At 40.7% G+C, this 18144-nt stretch overlaps 2 protein-coding genes across 6 annotated transcripts in view; both read right to left on the reverse strand.

Moving 5' to 3' along the window:
* Nucleotides 1-5877, reverse strand: part of SECISBP2 (SECIS binding protein 2) — a 43023-nt gene extending 37146 nt beyond the window's left edge. For 2 of the 5 annotated variants that reach the window (XM_031605464.2, XM_031605463.2), the window contains exons 1-4: nt 5471-5877; nt 3953-4098; nt 1820-2012; nt 202-331 (exon numbers count right to left, since the gene is read on the reverse strand). In XM_031605464.2, coding sequence (XP_031461324.2) covers nt 202-331; nt 1820-2012; nt 3953-4098; nt 5471-5506 — 505 coding nt within the window. In that variant the 5' untranslated portion in view covers nt 5507-5877. The other 3 variants (XM_090131364.1, XM_090131365.1, XM_031605465.2) reach the window with 3 other exon arrangements.
* Nucleotides 5878-6054: 177 nt separating this feature from the next.
* CKS2 (CDC28 protein kinase regulatory subunit 2) lies at nt 6055-9163 on the reverse strand. Its single transcript, XM_031605467.2, has 3 exons — nt 9012-9163; nt 7589-7716; nt 6055-6360 (listed from the first exon to the last, which is right to left on the reverse strand). Exons 1-3 carry the CDS (start codon nt 9068-9070, stop codon nt 6308-6310), a joined length of 240 nt encoding a protein of 79 aa, XP_031461327.1. The 5' UTR covers nt 9071-9163; the 3' UTR covers nt 6055-6307.
* Between the last annotated feature and the right edge of the window lie 8981 nt (nt 9164-18144).

The following is an 18144-nucleotide window of genomic DNA, read 5'->3' on the forward strand; positions in this document are numbered from 1 at the left end:
CATGCAACCACCAAACAACTTACTGCTACCATCCACTGTCAGAAAGTCACACAGTAAAAAATATTCTGTTTTTTAATTATTCTAGATGTAGAAACACAATCACAAACTGGAAGTTACAGTACAGACAACTATTTTATGGATATGCTACATATTTCAAATCAAACAGCACATTATTTGTATACATTATAATAGCAATAGTACCTGGCTTCATGGAATCTTTGCTGCCTGCAGAGGTCTGTAATGCAGTCCTTTTCCCAATTCTGACAGAAGAGTCCTCTCCATCTTGCTTTTTCTTGTCTGATTTCTTCTCATTGTCCTTTGCTTTCCTTTGCTGCAAGTATTTAGTTAATTTTACTTTAACTTTGTAAAAATCTACAAGCATTCCATGCACTACAGTCAACTAACTACATATCTGGAGTTTGAAGATACATAATGAATTCTATACCACAGCCACATATAACCAACAAAACCTGAATAGTCAGTTAGATGTTTGTTACAGTATTTTATTTTCCTTGTTAAATGTGCTACTTGTGTCACATATTATATATACTCAAGAGGGATTATTCCACATTTCTGTGCAAGTACACATTTAAGATCTTATTAAAATTAATGACAGCATTATCAACAGTTTATAATCAGCTGGTCTTAAATTGTCCAGTTCTTATTTTCTGCAACTGAGTTTCTTCTAGAAAAAAGCTAAAATTCTAAAAGCATTCCAAGTTTTTGACTAAGCTACATTACGGTCAAACCAAGACAAGACTGTTGTAATAACACACCAAACATATGCAGCAAACAGAATGTAATTGGAAAAGCTATATCTACGTGTTCCCAATAAAGCAAATATTCACATATACTATACAGAAGTCCTGAAGCCTCATGATTCTTGCAAGGAACATTCTTTGGCAGACTTGGGCTGAGGAATCAAATAGGCAGGCAAGTAACAGGCATCCATGCAAATTATGCTGCATCAAACTAGACGCATGACTTAACTCTGTTCAGAGGATTTTGAATTAAATTCTGAGTACATCCAGGAGCAATACTATTTTCTGGAGTGGGAGGATACTTCCTGGCCTGGAAAGCTATATCATTAAAGCCCCAGGAGATGTGACCAAATTATTGCAAAGACACTAAGTTCTATTTCTCTCTTAAAGACCCCAGAAGGTAAATTTCGAGTGCCAAAAAGACCATCAAACAGTACCCAGCTCAGCCTGGGTTTACTTAGACCACAGAACTGCCTCCCCCCGAAAAAAAACACTGAAGATTTTTGTTGAACATCGGTTTCACTTTTGACTGAGGGTACTTCTAATGTGAGCCTTTATTCCCTCTCCACTCCAATATGTTCCTGCTCTCATTTGGATTGTTTTCTGCAGCAGGCTTTGGAAATGTTTGAACAATAAATGCAGTCCAATCACTTACTGGCCATGCAACTGATCACAGCCATCAATTATCTGTAAGTTATGCTTGTGGAGGCTGCTGCTACTGTGCTCCAAAAAAGAAACCAAACTCCAACAGCAAATGAAGGAAAGCATGGTTCACAAATGTAAAATGGTTTTGTTCTTTTTTTTCCCCAGGTGCTGCTTTCTAAGGAAAAACAATACATTACTCTCATGTTCCAAAAATGCTGCTTGGAAAACTGTACTAATTGGAGAATGTGATTAATTTTTCTGAAATTTAAACTTGGCCTCATAAACACTATCATCCTCTTTAAGTACCACTCATTATTCCTACACAAACAAAGACTGATTAGTCACTTCAGCAATGAACAAAGCATTCAGACTACTTTAAAGAATTTAATTCTTTAAAAAGCGTGTTTGCTCACCTTTAAAAGACTCTTACTTTCTTGTCTGATTGGATACTTTTGTTCAGCAGATTCACTGACTATTCTGGAATCATTACAGTATGTTGACCCATTTGAATGATACTGTGAGGCAGCTACTGGATTTGTATTTGAAACAACATCAGGTGAGCAAGAGCTGCTGGAGTATTCATTTAATGCAGGATCTCCCACAACACTATGTGATGGACATTGAGAAAGAGATGAGAGGTCATCCCCAGGCAAATCTTCAGCATATACTCATTGCCTAGATAAATATACCATTCCTTGGCTGAAGAATTTGTTTAACAAGAAAGCTATATTCCAAAAGAAAAATATTTCATGTTATTTCAACCAACTATTTATTCACTGCCATATGTTCTTAAAAAGTAATGTATTTTGGTTTGGATAAAACATGCAGTTTGTAGCAAGTACTTAAAAACACAGATCTTGCATGCTTCAAGTTGCAAACCTAGACTGCTTGAGAATTATAGCCCTCACTTCTGTTTAAGATTGCTAGTTTTCTTCACACTTATTTTTGGTAGGCTTTTTCTTGTGAAACAAACCAAAAGCACAGTGTAACTACATAAGATGCATTATGCATTTGACTAAAAAAAACCCACAAACACTAAACAGTGAAATCCATCTTAAGATGTCGTAACAACAAAGTAGCAGTACAGCATTTTATGGGGTTATAAAGCATGTGTGAAATACAATACAAAATTGTTAGACAGCCAGTAAATGGACTGCAGTTAACTGTAACATTGATGAAAGCACAACATGTTTTCTGTGACGTGTCTGTGGCATGCCTTTCCTTCAACTGTACTTCCAAGTTTCCTTCCAATTTCACTCTATACTTTCTACAGAAACTGTACACTGAGATCCAGATTTCATAAGGGAGACCTGGCAGACAGCTCAGCACCACACAGCCATTCATTCACTTCCTCACAATGGGATGGGGGAAGAATTCAAGGAAAAGTAAAACTTGTGAGTTGACATAAAGATAGATTAATAGTAAAGAAAAGTGAGGGAAAAAGAAAGCTGCATCCAAAGTTGTTCGGCACAAAATGGACAACATCTCAACCCCAGGTCTCTAATAAAAAAGTGAAAAATGTCCCACCAGAAAAAGATACTTCTGCAATTCTGATAAATTGTAGTCAAAACAACTCTTATAATCAGTTTACAAAAAAAAGTAATAAATCTGAGTCACAATAAGAACTAAGCTCAGCCTCAACAAGGCAAAATGTTCATGAGAATACTGCTTCTGTCCCTGATCTTTCCAATGCTAAAAAATATCATAAATGAGACCATACTAATCTCATTGCCAAGCACATATTACACATAAAAATGGATTGAAGTACTCAGAATCTCTGTAAATAAAATGGCTGACATACTAAAAAAGCCTAGAATGAATATGTTCTCTAAGGCTCTACCTCAACTTTTTAAGGACATAACAGTAATTCTGCATTAATTCCAAAGTTAATTCAATGTTCAGAGTTCTACTAACCTGAGAAGCAACTGGAGAGCTAAATCACATCAAAAAATTATTACAGTATTCAATTATTTCCTATCCCAGTATGTGGGCTTTCTTCTAGACTGCTCTGGGCTTAACAATACAATTATAAATCTATTATGAATGCCTGTTTTTCAGGCCTCATTAGAAAAATACTCTAAGAAGCCTCTTATGTTCTTACTAAGACTTATTTTCCTGGGACATAGAGGTTGTGAAAAGGAGATTGAGCAGTAATCTCATACATTACAGTAGGAAAAACACTCCTGGAGGAGTGCCCTCTTCCTTCTTACTTGATTCTGTCTGTTTTAACTTTGTCATAACACAACCATTCTTTCACTCAAGAACAAGATACAGCTCTTTTGAAAGCACAAAATGGCCAGAGTAATCATTACAATCAAGCTGTCTTTAATAGTCCACTGCAATATGGGCCTTTGGAAAGAAGAGGTGAGATACCGATATACACCCAAATAATAGAAAGGTATAGATCTAAATCTTGAGGACAAGGGACAAGAATGTATTTAGTCAGAATATTAACATATCAGACCTTTGACTTTCTGAGAGTAATCAATGTCCAAAACTGGAAGGTTAAAATCCCCCAAAATATAAGATTCAGAAAATATACATACTTATCCAAAGATGGTTCCTGAACAAATGTGTAGCCTGTAGTTAAGTACCTAGGAAAGACACATGCTGCTGAGGGTTCTGACCATGCCACAGTTACCGCTGCATATTTTGGAACAAATGGTTTGACCTCTGCTGACAACTCGATGCCCTGAGAAACAAAACGTTTTTTGGCTACATGCATTTTGAGATTAATCTTCTAAGTGAAAAATATACTTACCCTGTGAGCACAACCCTCATAGAAAAGTTTGCTCTCTTCCAGCAGAACATGAAAAAGAAAGCTCACCGAAAAGAAAGAGAAGCAAAACCAAGGAACCCTAAGCAAAACATTGGCTTCTCTGGAAAACCATTTCCCTTAATATCCACATCTAATATGTAATACTTGTAAAAGTCGTTTACACAAAGTAACAGAATATACAGTAAGCACCAGCACACAAACTCTCACTTTAGATTTAAACAACGTGATCTAAAACTCACAATGTATGACTAACACTGCCATAACATCTGACTCTGGGAGTACATATTAATAATAAAGGCTTTGTGTACACTTCTATTTGAAATCAGTCTGTGTGGAAAAAATGCTTAATCACAAAGCATTCTCATTTTTTAAACAGTGTAAATCCACTAAAGCAGATTTTCCATTTGTTCTGAAGTACCTCTGATTTAAACTGGATCATATATATATGTAGCAGCACTGAGATAAAGGTCAATGTACTCACTGCCATTACAGCGTCACAAGGCAATAAATGCAACAGGTCATTAGCCACTTGTGTATTTCTGGATTGAACAGCATGCTGTATGAAAACTGAAGTCCTTTTCACTTGCCAAGGCCAATTTCAGTAACTAAATAACACAGTAATCATGAAAATACTTGAACAGTAGTTTCAATATCAAGGCATATATACTGGGCTCAATGCTCCCTCTGGCTGTTGCGCTAATTTCATCACAAACACGTACGGAACTCTGACAGACTAAAGGAGAACAGACGGAGATGCAAACTCCTCCACTCCTGAACCTACCGACAGTTCCAACTACACGCTGAGCGGCCACTTCAACAGGGGGGAACGGAGTGTGAATTCTACACGTTTAAGCATGTAACAAATACACAAGTGCGTAACTATTCAGAAAGCGAACAGGGAAGGAAACTGGGATCGGTTATTTGGAAACGGGGTCGGTGCCCAGACGGCAGTGCGGCACACCGCGGGCACAAGCCGCGGCCGCAGGCGGGGATCTCCCGGCAGGGACACAGCCCCCGAGCAACAGCGCGTCTCCAGGCCCCCGAGGCGCAACGCCTGAGCGCTCGGCCCAGCCCCGCTGCGACTTTCCCCCACGCAGCGCCCAACCTGCCAGCCGCGCCTCGTTCCCCTCCCGGCTTCAGGCCGCATCGGGCCCTCAGTCATCCCCGCTGACGCGCCGGGCGCGCGATCCCCTCAAGCGTGTGGGTGCGGGGCCATGGACCGGGGCGACCACTCCACCAGAATACGCGACAGGCCGAGGACGCGCGGGGCTGGCGCCGCCCTTACCTCGCTGTCTCGGCCAGGGCGCCTCTCCGCGAACATGGCGAGAGCTTCGTCCCGCCACTCCGCTCCGCGGCCGGGCCTACGGCGCGCCGTGATGACGTCCGTCCAATGGCGCGCGGGGGGCGGCAGTGCCGCGTGGGGAACGGGGTCGAACGGGCGCAAAGAGACGAAGGAGGTTCCATCGGAACGTGAGAAAAAATTACTTGCGGGTGAGTGAGCACGGGAACGAGAGCCCCAGAGGCTGTGCAGTCTCCTTCTGTGGAAATATTCAAGACCGTCTGGACGCTTTAACGCATAACGTACTGTAGGGAACCTGCCTTAGCAGGGGTGGGACTAGATGTCCTCCAGAAGCCCCTTCCAAACTCTACAGTTCTGCAATTTACTTAGTTAAAGTTTCTCCATAAGCTAATTTGCTTTGTCTGGTGAATTAGAACTCTATACAGGTTTACATTTCATAGAGCACTACAAGCCAGGTTTATTTCTTCATGCCTAGTGATGAAGTGCTTTTGAGCATGCAACATTTTAGCAGAAAAGCTGAGTGCAAAAGTTACTACATGCATAATAAAAAAAAAATATGACTCCGAGCATACAACAGTAAACTTTATTAAAGAGAACTCATTTCAGACTAAGAGACATTAAAAATTAAATCCCATTCTCTTTGAAAGAATAGCAGCCTAATAGAAATTGTATTTGACTGAGCTTTGTTGCTGTGAATAATACAGCTCATGCACAGATACAGTTGTACGTTTTGTACATAAAGTATTCACTGAATACTACCAACATATTTACATGCATACACAAAGTTCCAGAAGATTAAGGAGAATATTTCTAGACAGTGGTTCATTTCTGATCGTCTTTTGGAAGAGGTCTTCTAAAGAGAAGAATGTGTGGCTCTGTGGGAATAAAATTGAACAAAGTATCAGTCTGTCCTCTAAGCCTTGATGAGAGGTATTTCATCAATTTAATAAGGCCTGAACAATACTACTGAATAAGAAACGGATAAACCAAACCCACAGTTGTTCTCAAGTGTAATATTTACAGATCAATTCTACAGTAACCTTAGAGATTGCAAACATGCTTTAAAATTTATACCAAAGGTTGACAGTATCATAAACTTATAAAGGAAGGAAGTAGAGCAGATATGGGAATTAACACTGTCTCTCTGCATTAGATTATTTGAATTACTCAGTATACAAGTATAACAATATGAGAAACTGCTGATGCTGTTCTTGTGAGGTATATACTGTCAAACATCAACAAAAGCCACTTCAGTTAATATAGCTAGCTTCTGTTAGTATTGACCTGACTTAACTGCAAACCCCTCCAAAAAATCCCATTCAAAAATACCAAAGGTATCCAGGTAAGGGAAGTTTTGAAAGGTTAGACTAGTTTCTTCCTCCTTTTTTCTGGAAACTTGGAATTTCATGAGGTTGGCTTTAATTCAGCTTGATTAACAAGTACCAGATATGGCTATCTTAGTACACAAAATGGTTGGAGAGATTTAAGGTCTTTGTCATCTTTTAATTGAAAGGCTGCATTTAGTACACAATTACTAGACCTAAAACTATGTCATGGATTTTTCAGAGCATTAATGCAGGATGTGATCTACATGAGTATCCACTGGGTTTTTCTACTAAGTAGGTGTACCAGGTACATGACATAGAAAAATGCTGCTATATAAAGTTTTCCTCAGCCACTGATATTCTAACATTATACAAGAGCTCACAAAAAACTTATTCCAGAGGCAGAGGTACAAACAAGTTTGAACAAGATGCTCTTTAAGGTCCCTTCCAAAGTATTCTACAATTTTGATTTGCCAATATACAGAGAAAGCATAAACCTAGAAAAAAACTAGCATTTTCCAAACAGTTCCAAGATTCAGAGATGAAATTTACACCAAAAAAAACCTCCTGCGTTGCTTATGTTGTAGCTAACTTAAATAGCAAAGAGCTGACAAAAGAAATCAAAAACAATGAAAACATTTAGAAGCAAATTCAACAGCAGGAGCAACTATTCATCTTTATACTTCAGTTGAGTATCAGTTTCAGGTGATATCTTAAATATTTTTTTTAATATATATTTTAGACTCCTTTTTTATCAGTCATATTCATCTGTATTTACCTGGTTCGTGGATCATATAATGAACCCACCCAAGACTTTGCTGAACTCCAAGGCTTCTCCATTCCTCTTCAGACAGAAGATGAGTTTTTGGCATTCGTTTTAAGAGTTCTCTTGGCAGCGTTACATGCCTGTAGATTAGTAATTAACACATTACACCCTAGATACATTGCAAAGGTCTCTGCTAAAAGATATTAAGCAAGTCCATTTATGATTACCAGCAATCCCTAGAAAGTTCTTTACTATGAGAGTGGTGAGGTGCTGGAACAGGCTGCCCAGAGAGGTTGTGGACACCCCGTCCCTAGAGGTGTTCAAGGCCAGACTGGATGGGGCCCTGGGCAACCTGGTCTAGTATTAAATGGGGAGGTTGATGGCCCTGCCCGTGGCAGGGGGATTGGAGATTCATGATCCTTAAGGTCCCTTCCAACCCTGGCCAGTCTAGAAAGAATCCTAGGGTGCTCATGGATACCAGCAATTATGGAACATTAATTCCAAAATTCAATTTTAAATGTACATCTTCAGTGCAACTGCATATTGAGACAGCGAACATCCTAGAAGAGATTAATTCCCCTGCATGCTCTAATTATGGCACTTGTACTTAAGAATGTGTTATTAGCAATTGTCCATCATATAAGCAACTTTAAAAAAAAAAAAAGCAGTGACCTCACATTTCTAATACATTGAGAAAGTCGCTCTTGTTTGTATTTTGTAGTGAATACATTCTCTATATAGAGATTACAGTGCTAGTTTTCAAAGACAAAACACTAATACCACTTAAGAGCCTGAGGTAAGAAACATAAGACCCTCTTTCCACATTTTAAGTTCCTTTATCATAAAAAAAAAGTGTTCCATCTTGTTTCTGAGGCCAAATAACTATTAAGAGTCAGGTGGAAACAGGTACTCAGGCTCCACGTAGCAAAAACACTCGTTTGCAGTAGTGCTTTCAAGAAAATCTACAAGACTGTAAGTGGTACTGTTAAACGAACTGCAGAATCAACGAGTGCTATTGCAGACCTTTGAAAAGCAGCAGGTAGAATACTGTCTGAAGAACTTCACAAAGGGCATCTATCAGCACTACGCTTCGAAAAGGACATAAGAAATGTTCCCGCTGAGGACTCTTGAGCTGGTGAGCTGCAGCGAGAGCCTACCCCGCCTGCGCGGCCCGGAACGCGCGCTGTGCGCTGCCCAAGGCCGGTCCGGGAAGGAGACCGGTCGAGAGCAGCGTTCCCCATCTGGGCGAAAGCCGAAAGGAAACCTAGGGCGAGAGAGCGAGGCGCTACCTCCAGCCTTCAGCCCAGCTACCTCCATAGAGACCACGGACAGAGCTTTATCCTCGATAAAATCTGGAGCACCGGGAACAGCCTCGGGGCAGCCAGCAGGACTCCCTCCCTCTTCCCTAAGCCCGTGCTCCGAAGCTGTTTCGTACCGGTACTCGTACTGCTCGTCAAAGTACTTATCGGAGTAGTAGATATCCTTGTGAGCCATGACGAAAAGCAGCAGAACTCTAGGCGCGATACAATCTGCTCGCCAACCCCTCCCCTAATGACTAACTGCCAGGCTCGAGCCCGCTCCGTTTGAATCTATCGGCTCTATTTCCTATTGGTCTGCTGGCACAGCCAATGACGTCCCTCAGGCGCTTCTAGTGTCCCGCCCTCTCGCCGACCCACCAATCATTGGAAGACGCAGAGTAGAGTGCGGACAGCTGGGAGAGAGGAAAGGCGGGGCCCGGGCCGGGGCGCGCCGCCGGAGCAGCGCAGTGATTGGCCGGTGAGGTGATTGGCGGTTCCACTACGGTCTGGAGTGGGCCGGGTAGGGAAGTTGCGGCGGTTGTTGGTTGCTAGTCCCGTGCCAGTCTCGTGGACTGCCGTCCGGTAAGCTTCCGAGCGTGTGGGAGCGGCTTCCTTATGACGGACAAGGAGTGGAGGCTCCTCCCACCGCCTCCAAGTTTAAGTTAAATGTATAGTGCACTGGGGGTCTGGCAGGTGATGTGTTCTGTATCATGGAATCAAACAGTGGGTTGGGTTGGAAGGGACCTCAGAGACAACCTCGTTCACGCTCCTGTTACAGGCAGAGTTACCATCTGCTAGATCAGGCTTCCACTCTCTAGATCAGGCTTCCCAGCGCCCCATCCAGCTTGTTCTTGAACACCCCCAGAGACAGAGCATCCACAGCTTCTCTGGGCAGCCTGTGGTAGTACCTCATCACCTTCTCTTGTGAAAAATGTACCACTGACATCTAATCTAAATCTTCCCTTTTAGCTTAAAACCATTTCCCCTTCTCCTTTGACTATAAACCTGTGTAAAAAGTTGATTTCCCTTCTCTTTATAAATCCCCCATTAAATACCAAATGGCTGTAATGAGGCCTCCCCAGAGCCCTCTCTTCTGCAGGCCAAACAAGCCAAGTTCGATCAGCCTCCCTGGAGCCTTCTCCAAGCTAAACAAGCCCAGTTCCCTCAACTTTTCTTCATAGGAGAGGCGCTCCAGCCCTCTGATCATCTTAGTGGCTTACCTCTGGAGCTGTTCCAAGAGTTCCACGTCTTTCTTCTGCTTGGGCCTAAGGCCTGAACACAGTACTCCAGTTGGGGCCTCACAAGATGAGTAGAGGGGGACAATCACATTCCTCACCCTGCTGGCCACTTCTCTTTTAATGCAGCCCATAAATCAGTTGGTCTTCTGGGCTGCAAGTACACACTGCCGGCTCATGTCCAGCTTGTTGTTCACGCAAAGTCCTTCTCTGCAGGCTGCTCTCAAGGAGATCTTCCTGTAGTTTGTATGAATACCTGGGGTTGCCAGGCCCAAGTGCAGCACCTTGCACTTAGCCATGTTGAACCTCAGTGGTTTTCATGGGCCCACTTCTCCAGCCTGTCCCTCTGGATGGCTTGCCTTCCTTCCAAAGTATCAACTGCACTGCTCAGTTTGGTGTCATCTTGCTGAGGGTACACTCAATTCTATCGTCTATGTAATGATAAAGATGTTGAAGAGCACTAGTCCCAAGACCGACCCCTGAGGAACTTGTGACCAGCCTCCACCCAGACACAGAACTGTTGATCACAACCCTGTGGCTGCAACCAATCAACCAGTTATTAATTCATTGAACAGTCCATCTTTGAAATCCATACCTCTCCAGTTTAGAGAGAAGGATGTTGCAAGGGTCCATTCAAAGGCTTTGCAGTAGTCAAGGTAAATGACACCTATTGCCTTTCCCTTGTCCACCAGTGCCATCACTCCATTCTAGAAGGCCACCAGATTGGTCAGGCAAGATCTGCCCTTGGTGAAGCTGGCTGTCTTGCATCACCTCTTTATCTCATATGAGCCAAAATATAGCTTCTAGGAGGATCTGCTCCATGATCTTCCCACGCACAGAGGTCAGGCTAATCTTTTTGGACTAGCATAGATCTATGTCATTAAATGGAGATTTAATTCTCTTACATTTTCTCCCTATAAATTTTCCTGTAAAGAGCATCCTGAACCTTATCACAGGAGTACAGTTCCAATCTGAAGAGCCACACTCAAGTATTCCTGTACTAACCTAAATCAGTAATGCTGAAATTAGAAGATTGTTTCCATAGCAACCAATGTTCATTCGGCAAATTCAGGATGGTACCATATAATGTTTAGAGAATCAAGTACCAGAATATAACTGTTTGATGAGACACAGTCCTGCCCAGATTTTTTTGTGTAGGCTGTGCAATGTGACAGTATCTCAAAGTAGACCTATGGAAAAAATATTGCAGTGGAATTGCTCAGATCTTTTTTTTGGTTACTGCATATTTTTGGGACAGTGATTGAATGATTAGAGTAATGGCTTTACTTAAATTTTAAAATGTCAGTGGTATATCTGAGAAAAAGCCATTTTATCCTCTGCAGCTTTCTGTATTGGATGCCTAGAGAAGAGTGTAAGAGTTGGAAAAGTACATGATCATATCTTCCCAGATTACTCTTAGATTTTAGGGATTGCTGATCCAGGATGTGACAGCCCCCAAACATTTTTTGTTTCATCAGTTTTACAGTCACGTTCAGGCCTATGTAAATTTCCTGCATCCATCATATCTTGTAGCAAGGAGTTCCATGGCTGAACAAGTTTCTTTGTGAGCACAGGCACCTTAATTTGTTTGTATTATACCTGCCCCATCCTTGTTCTTACCAGAGGAACCTGTGAACAATGTATTCTTTGTTCCAGATGTATGTGAATCCTAGAAACTATAGACAAGTGCATTACAGACTAGGATTTTGAATTTAAGCCCAACAGATTTTTCTCCCCTTAGGTAAATATTGCTCAAATGTTTAAAACTAATCAAAGAATCACTGAATTGTAGAGGCTGGAAGGGACCTCGATAAATCATCTAGTCCAACTCCCCTGCTAAAGCAGACTTCCTAGACCAGGTTGCAAAGGTAGGCCATTTGGGCAGGTCTTAAGTATTTCCAGAGAAGGAGATTCCATGACTCTTCTGGGCAACCTGTTCCAGTGCTCTGTCACCCTTACTGTGAAGAAAATCTTATGTAGGTTTGTGCAGAATTTCCTATGCTCCGGTTTTCCCTTGTCCCATCACCACACACTGCTAAAAAGAGTCTAGCCTCATGCCTTGTTATGGTTTTGTGTTTTTTGTTGTCTGTATTCCACATGATAAAAATCACGTAAAGCAATGGAAGTTAAAGAGTTAATGTTCTGGTTCTGTGGACTGCCTTTTTTGGGGGGTATTTGGTTCTTAGATGGGAGAGGAGTGGCATTCCCCAGAGGACTTGGCACAGGGAGGAAGAAAGGTGGAGCTCCTGGCAGGTGACAGATCTCTCTCTGTTCCCGGCAGGGAATGCATGGCCCCACTGCAGTACAGAGTAAGGCCTTGGTTTTGGACACTCTCATTTTGTTTGATTTATTGGCCTCAGCTCCAATTATATTGTGTTATCTTGTATTTTGAGATCATATTTTGTTAATTAACATTCCTCCTCAGATTGTTGTCTCTGCTCTGTTTTTGGACACATCTACTATTTCCTTACCTTACCCTCTACTGGGGCTCAGGACTGCAGCTTCACTGCCTCATTAGTCACAGGGCCAGGCCAGACTGACACTTTTTCTCCTCTTTTTCTTTCTTTTTTTTGGGGGGGGAGGGTGGTGGTGAGGAGGGGGGAGGGCTGGCAGGCCTGTATGCCTGCTGTCCCCTGTCACAGACACAGATCTAGAGATAACTCCGTGACATCCCTTTACCTTCCACACCTTAGACATTTTTAGAAAGTGATTAGATTTCCTCTCTGTCTTATTTTCTCAAGGCTGAACAGACCCTTTCCTCCTGAGAGAGGTGCTCCAGACCCTTCCATTCCTCAGACTCTCACTTACCTCAAGGGTCCTGGATTCCCAAGGGAGAGACTTTCCATTGAAGACAGAGGCAAAAAAGGCATTCAGTATCTCCATCTTCTCAGCATCCCCCATTACCAGAACAGCCCCCTCATTTAGTAGGGGAACCTGCATTTTTCCTAGTCTTCCTTTTACTGTTGATGTACTTTAAAAAGTTTTTCTTATTATCCTTTATCACCTTAGCCAGATCCAATTCAGAATGGGTTTTAGCCTTCCTGGCCACATTCCTGAAGGCCCTGACAACATTTCTATATTCTTCCCAAGTGGTCAGACCCTTTTTCCACATTTCATGGACCACCTTCTTCACTTTGAATTTATGCATGAGCTTCTTGCTCATCCACACAGGTCTCCTGTCACCATTCCCTGATTTCTTACTCACAGGGACTCAGCAATGCTGAGCTTGAAAGAAGCTCTCACAGCCCCCCTTACCCTAGCTCAAAGTAGGTCCCAGGAGAGATCTAAGTTATCACTCCTGAAGTACAGAGTAGCAATCCTACTTTTTGTTTGCTTCTTCCACTGAAGATCTTGAACTCCACCATCTCATGATCACTATATCCTAAGCTGCCCCTAACCTTTACTTCCCTAACAAGTCTATCCTTAGGAATAACACCCCACTGCCTCATCATTTCCTCCACCACATGTATCAGAAAGTAATCTTCAACACATTGCATCATCTCTCTGAACCACATGTGCCTAGCCATGTAATCATATGTCATTTTTCTATATATAAAGGAGAGGAAGTGTAAGGTGAAGATGTGTGAGGTTTGCAAGTATTGTTAAAACCTTTTAATATGTTGCTATGATAGTATTTAATTAGAATAGTAACCAATGACTTCTATTGATATTGAATGGAATATGAGTCAACTGTATATACAAATAGTTATTCTTCTGCTTATTACAACAGTGCAGTAGCTACTGGAGGTCTCAGTGATTTTGTGCTAAATGTTCTTTGAAAGCCTTTAGTTGTAGTTGTTGACTAAGATGATATTAACTGTGCATTAAACACTTGAAGAAGACTTCGTAATACCAGATTTTTTTCCAGAGAGCTCATATTTTCATCTCAAAGAATAACACTCTTGAGATTAATATCTGTGTCATGGTGAAGGAACATTTACAAAGATTAGGAAGACAAGAGGAGCTAAACATCATAGAATGCACATGAAAGGATGAGATTTCCCACTCCCTTATCATAAAGATCTAAGAAGTCATACTATCAGACAGCAGTTTCCCTGTTTGGGGGAGCCACCCACTTATCTGACAGACCTTCCCCTCTTTCTCTTAGCACTAAAGGCTTAATGATGAGTAGAACCTAAGGCTGTAGCATATCTACACTGCTTTGTAGAGTTGGGAACATGTTTAATAAGTGCCAGTTGCTCTTGAAATTTTGCACTCAGTTTTTATTGCAGTTAAACAGCTTGCAAAATCTTTAGGAACAATCAGTTCTATTTATAGATTCTAATCTTATGTTTTGTTTTTCTAATATGAATCAGCCTGAGTTTTAGCTTTTTTTCATATAGTCTTACTTGTATTGTTAGGTTACCAACATGTCCTCAAAATAATACCGCTAAACTCATTACATTCAGTATTGTCATCTTGCTTGAGTTCACAGCAGTATTTACCATTCTCCTGTAGCACAAGCACATTCAGAACAAACTATATTGTTTCTAGAGTGGATTCACTTGTAATAAATAGGGTTATATAATTCTTTCTGCTCCTGTGAATATTTATGTCTAATCAATAGGTGTACAAAGGTTAGGCTTAGTAAGATTATTGCAATGGAAGGATAATCAAAATAAATGGGAATGCTCACCAGTTTTGTAGGCTTGCAGTAAACTCCACAAGGAGCAATCTCCAGAAAGAAATTTTTCTTCAGGGGTAGTCAGTACTTAAATGGGATCTAGGAGAGGTGGAGCCAGGCTCCACCCCTTCAGGTAGCACAGATGAATTGCCTTCCACTGTGCTCCTGTGGCTGACTCATTGCTTGCCTCAGGTGATCAATCAGAGGTTTAGGCTGTGATCAACAATTCCCATGTAACATGTTATTCCAGAATTTCTGTAAGTCTTCTTTTGCATTATTTTATGGAAACTCATCCAATTTATACCATTTTCCCATGGTAGCTTTTGGTTATATATATTTCAGAGCAGTGGCCTTACACTGAATAATTAGTTTTCCTTTCTGTGACTTTGAATCCTCTGTTTTGCAAGCTAATTCTATCTTTTTTTTTTATCCATGTTTGTATCTGCCAACTTTCAGTGTTCCTGGTGACTTCCTTCCGTCTTCATTTTAAGTACTAGGACAATCATTATAGGAGATACAGGAGATTAGATACATATTTTTAATTTCTTAGTGTTTCAACCATGTTGTCCTAAGAATAAGTTTTTTAGATGTTCATCTAAAGAAAAACATACACAAATTAAATTCTCTCATTACCTTTTACCATGTGGTATCTGTACAAAAAATAATAGTTATAACATAGATGTACAGAAGAATCTGACTTGAAATAAATTTTGCTTGGGTCTTCCTTCTCACCTGTCAGACTGAAAACATTAACCAGACTCAATTTTGCTGTACTCTTGCTGCCTGCAGAGACATATTGTAAATCTGACTAAAAAAAATACTTATTTAGATGAATTCATTTCTGAAACAGATGCATGTTGGTAACATGTTTAGTTTGAAACTTTGTCTATTTTTTTTCCAGCTATACCTTCTTATCTAAGGAAGGAGAGTGCCTATCTTCAAAGACCTTGCCTTAAAGAGACTTAAAGAGAATATGCCTTCCTTCCACTGTATTAAGAATATCCTTGACTGAAATCTTGGCTGTAGCACACACATGACTTACTTTAAATTACTAACAAACAAAAAACAACACAAAATCTCATCAAAGTCAAAGAATAGAAACAGACAAACCAATTCCAGTGTCTTCGTGTCTTTGTCTTATTTATAGCAGCACATCAGCAGGGTTGTCATGGATACTGAGTCAGGTCTCATTTTGCCAACTTGCAGACATGCCAAAACTGGAATTCTCCTTTCCCACTTTTTAGAGATAACCATCCTTATGGACTTAATTGAGATTCCACTGAAATAAGTGAAAAGCCTTTGGCCATTTTAATAGATTTTGGACTACAAAGTTAGGTGAACAGTACAATGCATGTAAATATTCTGTTTCAAAATAACTGTCAGATGTTTTTTACAACTTATTCCACTACTGAAAAATGGATATGTATTATGAGACATCCCAGAAGACACTGGACTTCAATGTTCTGTCAGCTTACTCTTGTGCTGTTCTTGGATTTTGCTGTTCCTCCTGTGGTAGCCAATCTGCATTGAAAGGTGGGCATTAAGTCTGAAAGTATTAGGACTGTTGAAGTAATAGTGAATAAGCTTAAAAGCAAGGCAAATTCTAATAGAGATTTTGAGAGACATAGCAATATATTAAAGTCAACCGATAGAATTATAAACTCAAAACAAAACAAACTTTATAGTGTTTTGCAGTTGGACTTGATCAATGTTCTCTAAGCCTAAAATGTCATATTTTACAGCATTATCAGCTGATCACCAATCTGGCATCTTTGTATGATAGAGTGACAGCATTGGTAGGCAAAGGAAGAACAGCTGATGTTTGCCTGGACAACTGCAAGGCCTATAACATGGTCCCAGTTTACATCCTTATGACTAGCTGGAGAGAAATGGATTTGGAGAGTGGACTATTCAGTGGATACAAACTGATTGGAAGGCCACAGCCAGAGGGTTGTTGTCCAGTTTGAAGTCCATGACAAGTAGTGTCACCAAGGGGTATGTCCTGGGACCAGTGCTCTTGTACATCTTTTTCAATGACCTATAGAGTAGGATTGAGTGCAACCTCAGCAAGTTTGCTGATGACACTAAGCTGAGTGGTGCAGTTGATATAATAGGAGGAAGGGATATTATCCAGAGGGACCTAGACAGGCTTAAGAAGTGGGCCCATCCTTGGTAGGCTCCAAGTGGGAGAAATAAATGAACACAGTATAGGTAATGTAGACCAGCGTTTTTTCTTATGAGATAGAAGGCTGTGTAAGAGGTAAAAGCCATGGTTTGATCATGCTGTTTCCTTCTTCATATTAGGTTACTAATCTGTGCTGCTTGATGAAATCCCGTCCCTGGAAGTGTTCAAGGCCAGATTGGATGGGGCCCTGGGCAGCCTGGTCTAGCATTAAATGAGGAGGTTGGTGGCCCTGCATGTGGCAGGGGGGCTGGAGATTCTTGATCCTTGAGGTCCCTTCCAACCCTGGCAATTCTGTGATTCTGTGAAGTTCAGGACTGGTTTAATTTTACAGGAGTTCTCCATGAAGGTCACAACTGGTTTGATTTTTGAGGGCACAAGGGCAATCTAATCATGGTAAAGCTAGTCATCTATATCTCTTTTGTGACAAAGATATACGTTTATAAAGGGAAAACTGTTTTGTTCTCTGAATTTTCCTGTAAGAGTCTTTTTTTTTCTTTCATCTGACTGGAAAGGAAGTCTAGGGAGATTAACCCCTTCTGCCTCAAAGTTAGTCCTTGTGAGTATCACTTGCCTCTTAGTGAGGCAACTGCATTCACATCAGTAGCTAGATGCTGGCAGTGACATTTAGACATCAAAATGGCCAGGTCATACTTTGACAGTGCTTGAAATTTATTTCAAACTGTGAAGTGTGTTGAGTCCACAGAACAGTTCATTGCCTTTACTGGGAAAAGACTGTTATTGCAGTCTATTATAAATATTTAAATATAAAATAAATTCAAATGATTTCACAAAAAATAATATCTTTGGAATGTTTGTTTGTTTGTTTCTTTTTTGTATCTTTGTTAGGCCTGAGCAGTCTGAAAACTCTATTATAGAATACATCTTATAGCACTGCAAGTATTGCCATGGTACTTTGCTATATTTCTCTAATCAGCAGATGGATGGGAAGAAAAAAAAAAGGTTTGAGTGAAGAATTTTGGAATGGAATAATGCTAAAATAAACTTGTTATAAAAATATTCTGTATGATTGATGATAAATTAAAGCAAACAGTCCTGTAATGTATTCTCTGTAGTTAAACGTGTGCTCTCATTTATCTGATCTGTATATAGCCAAAATAATGACTTTACCCTATTTCAGAATGCCTTACCAAATGTGGGTTTCATTATATTTCCAGGAGATGAGCTGGGTAATGAGGCTTTATGAAGCAAGATTGAGGTTGCATGAA

Source organism: Phasianus colchicus, chromosome Z (assembly GCF_987193195.1).
Source record: "Phasianus colchicus chromosome Z, bPhaCol1.hap1.1, whole genome shotgun sequence".
Taxonomy (NCBI): domain Eukaryota; kingdom Metazoa; phylum Chordata; class Aves; order Galliformes; family Phasianidae; genus Phasianus; species Phasianus colchicus.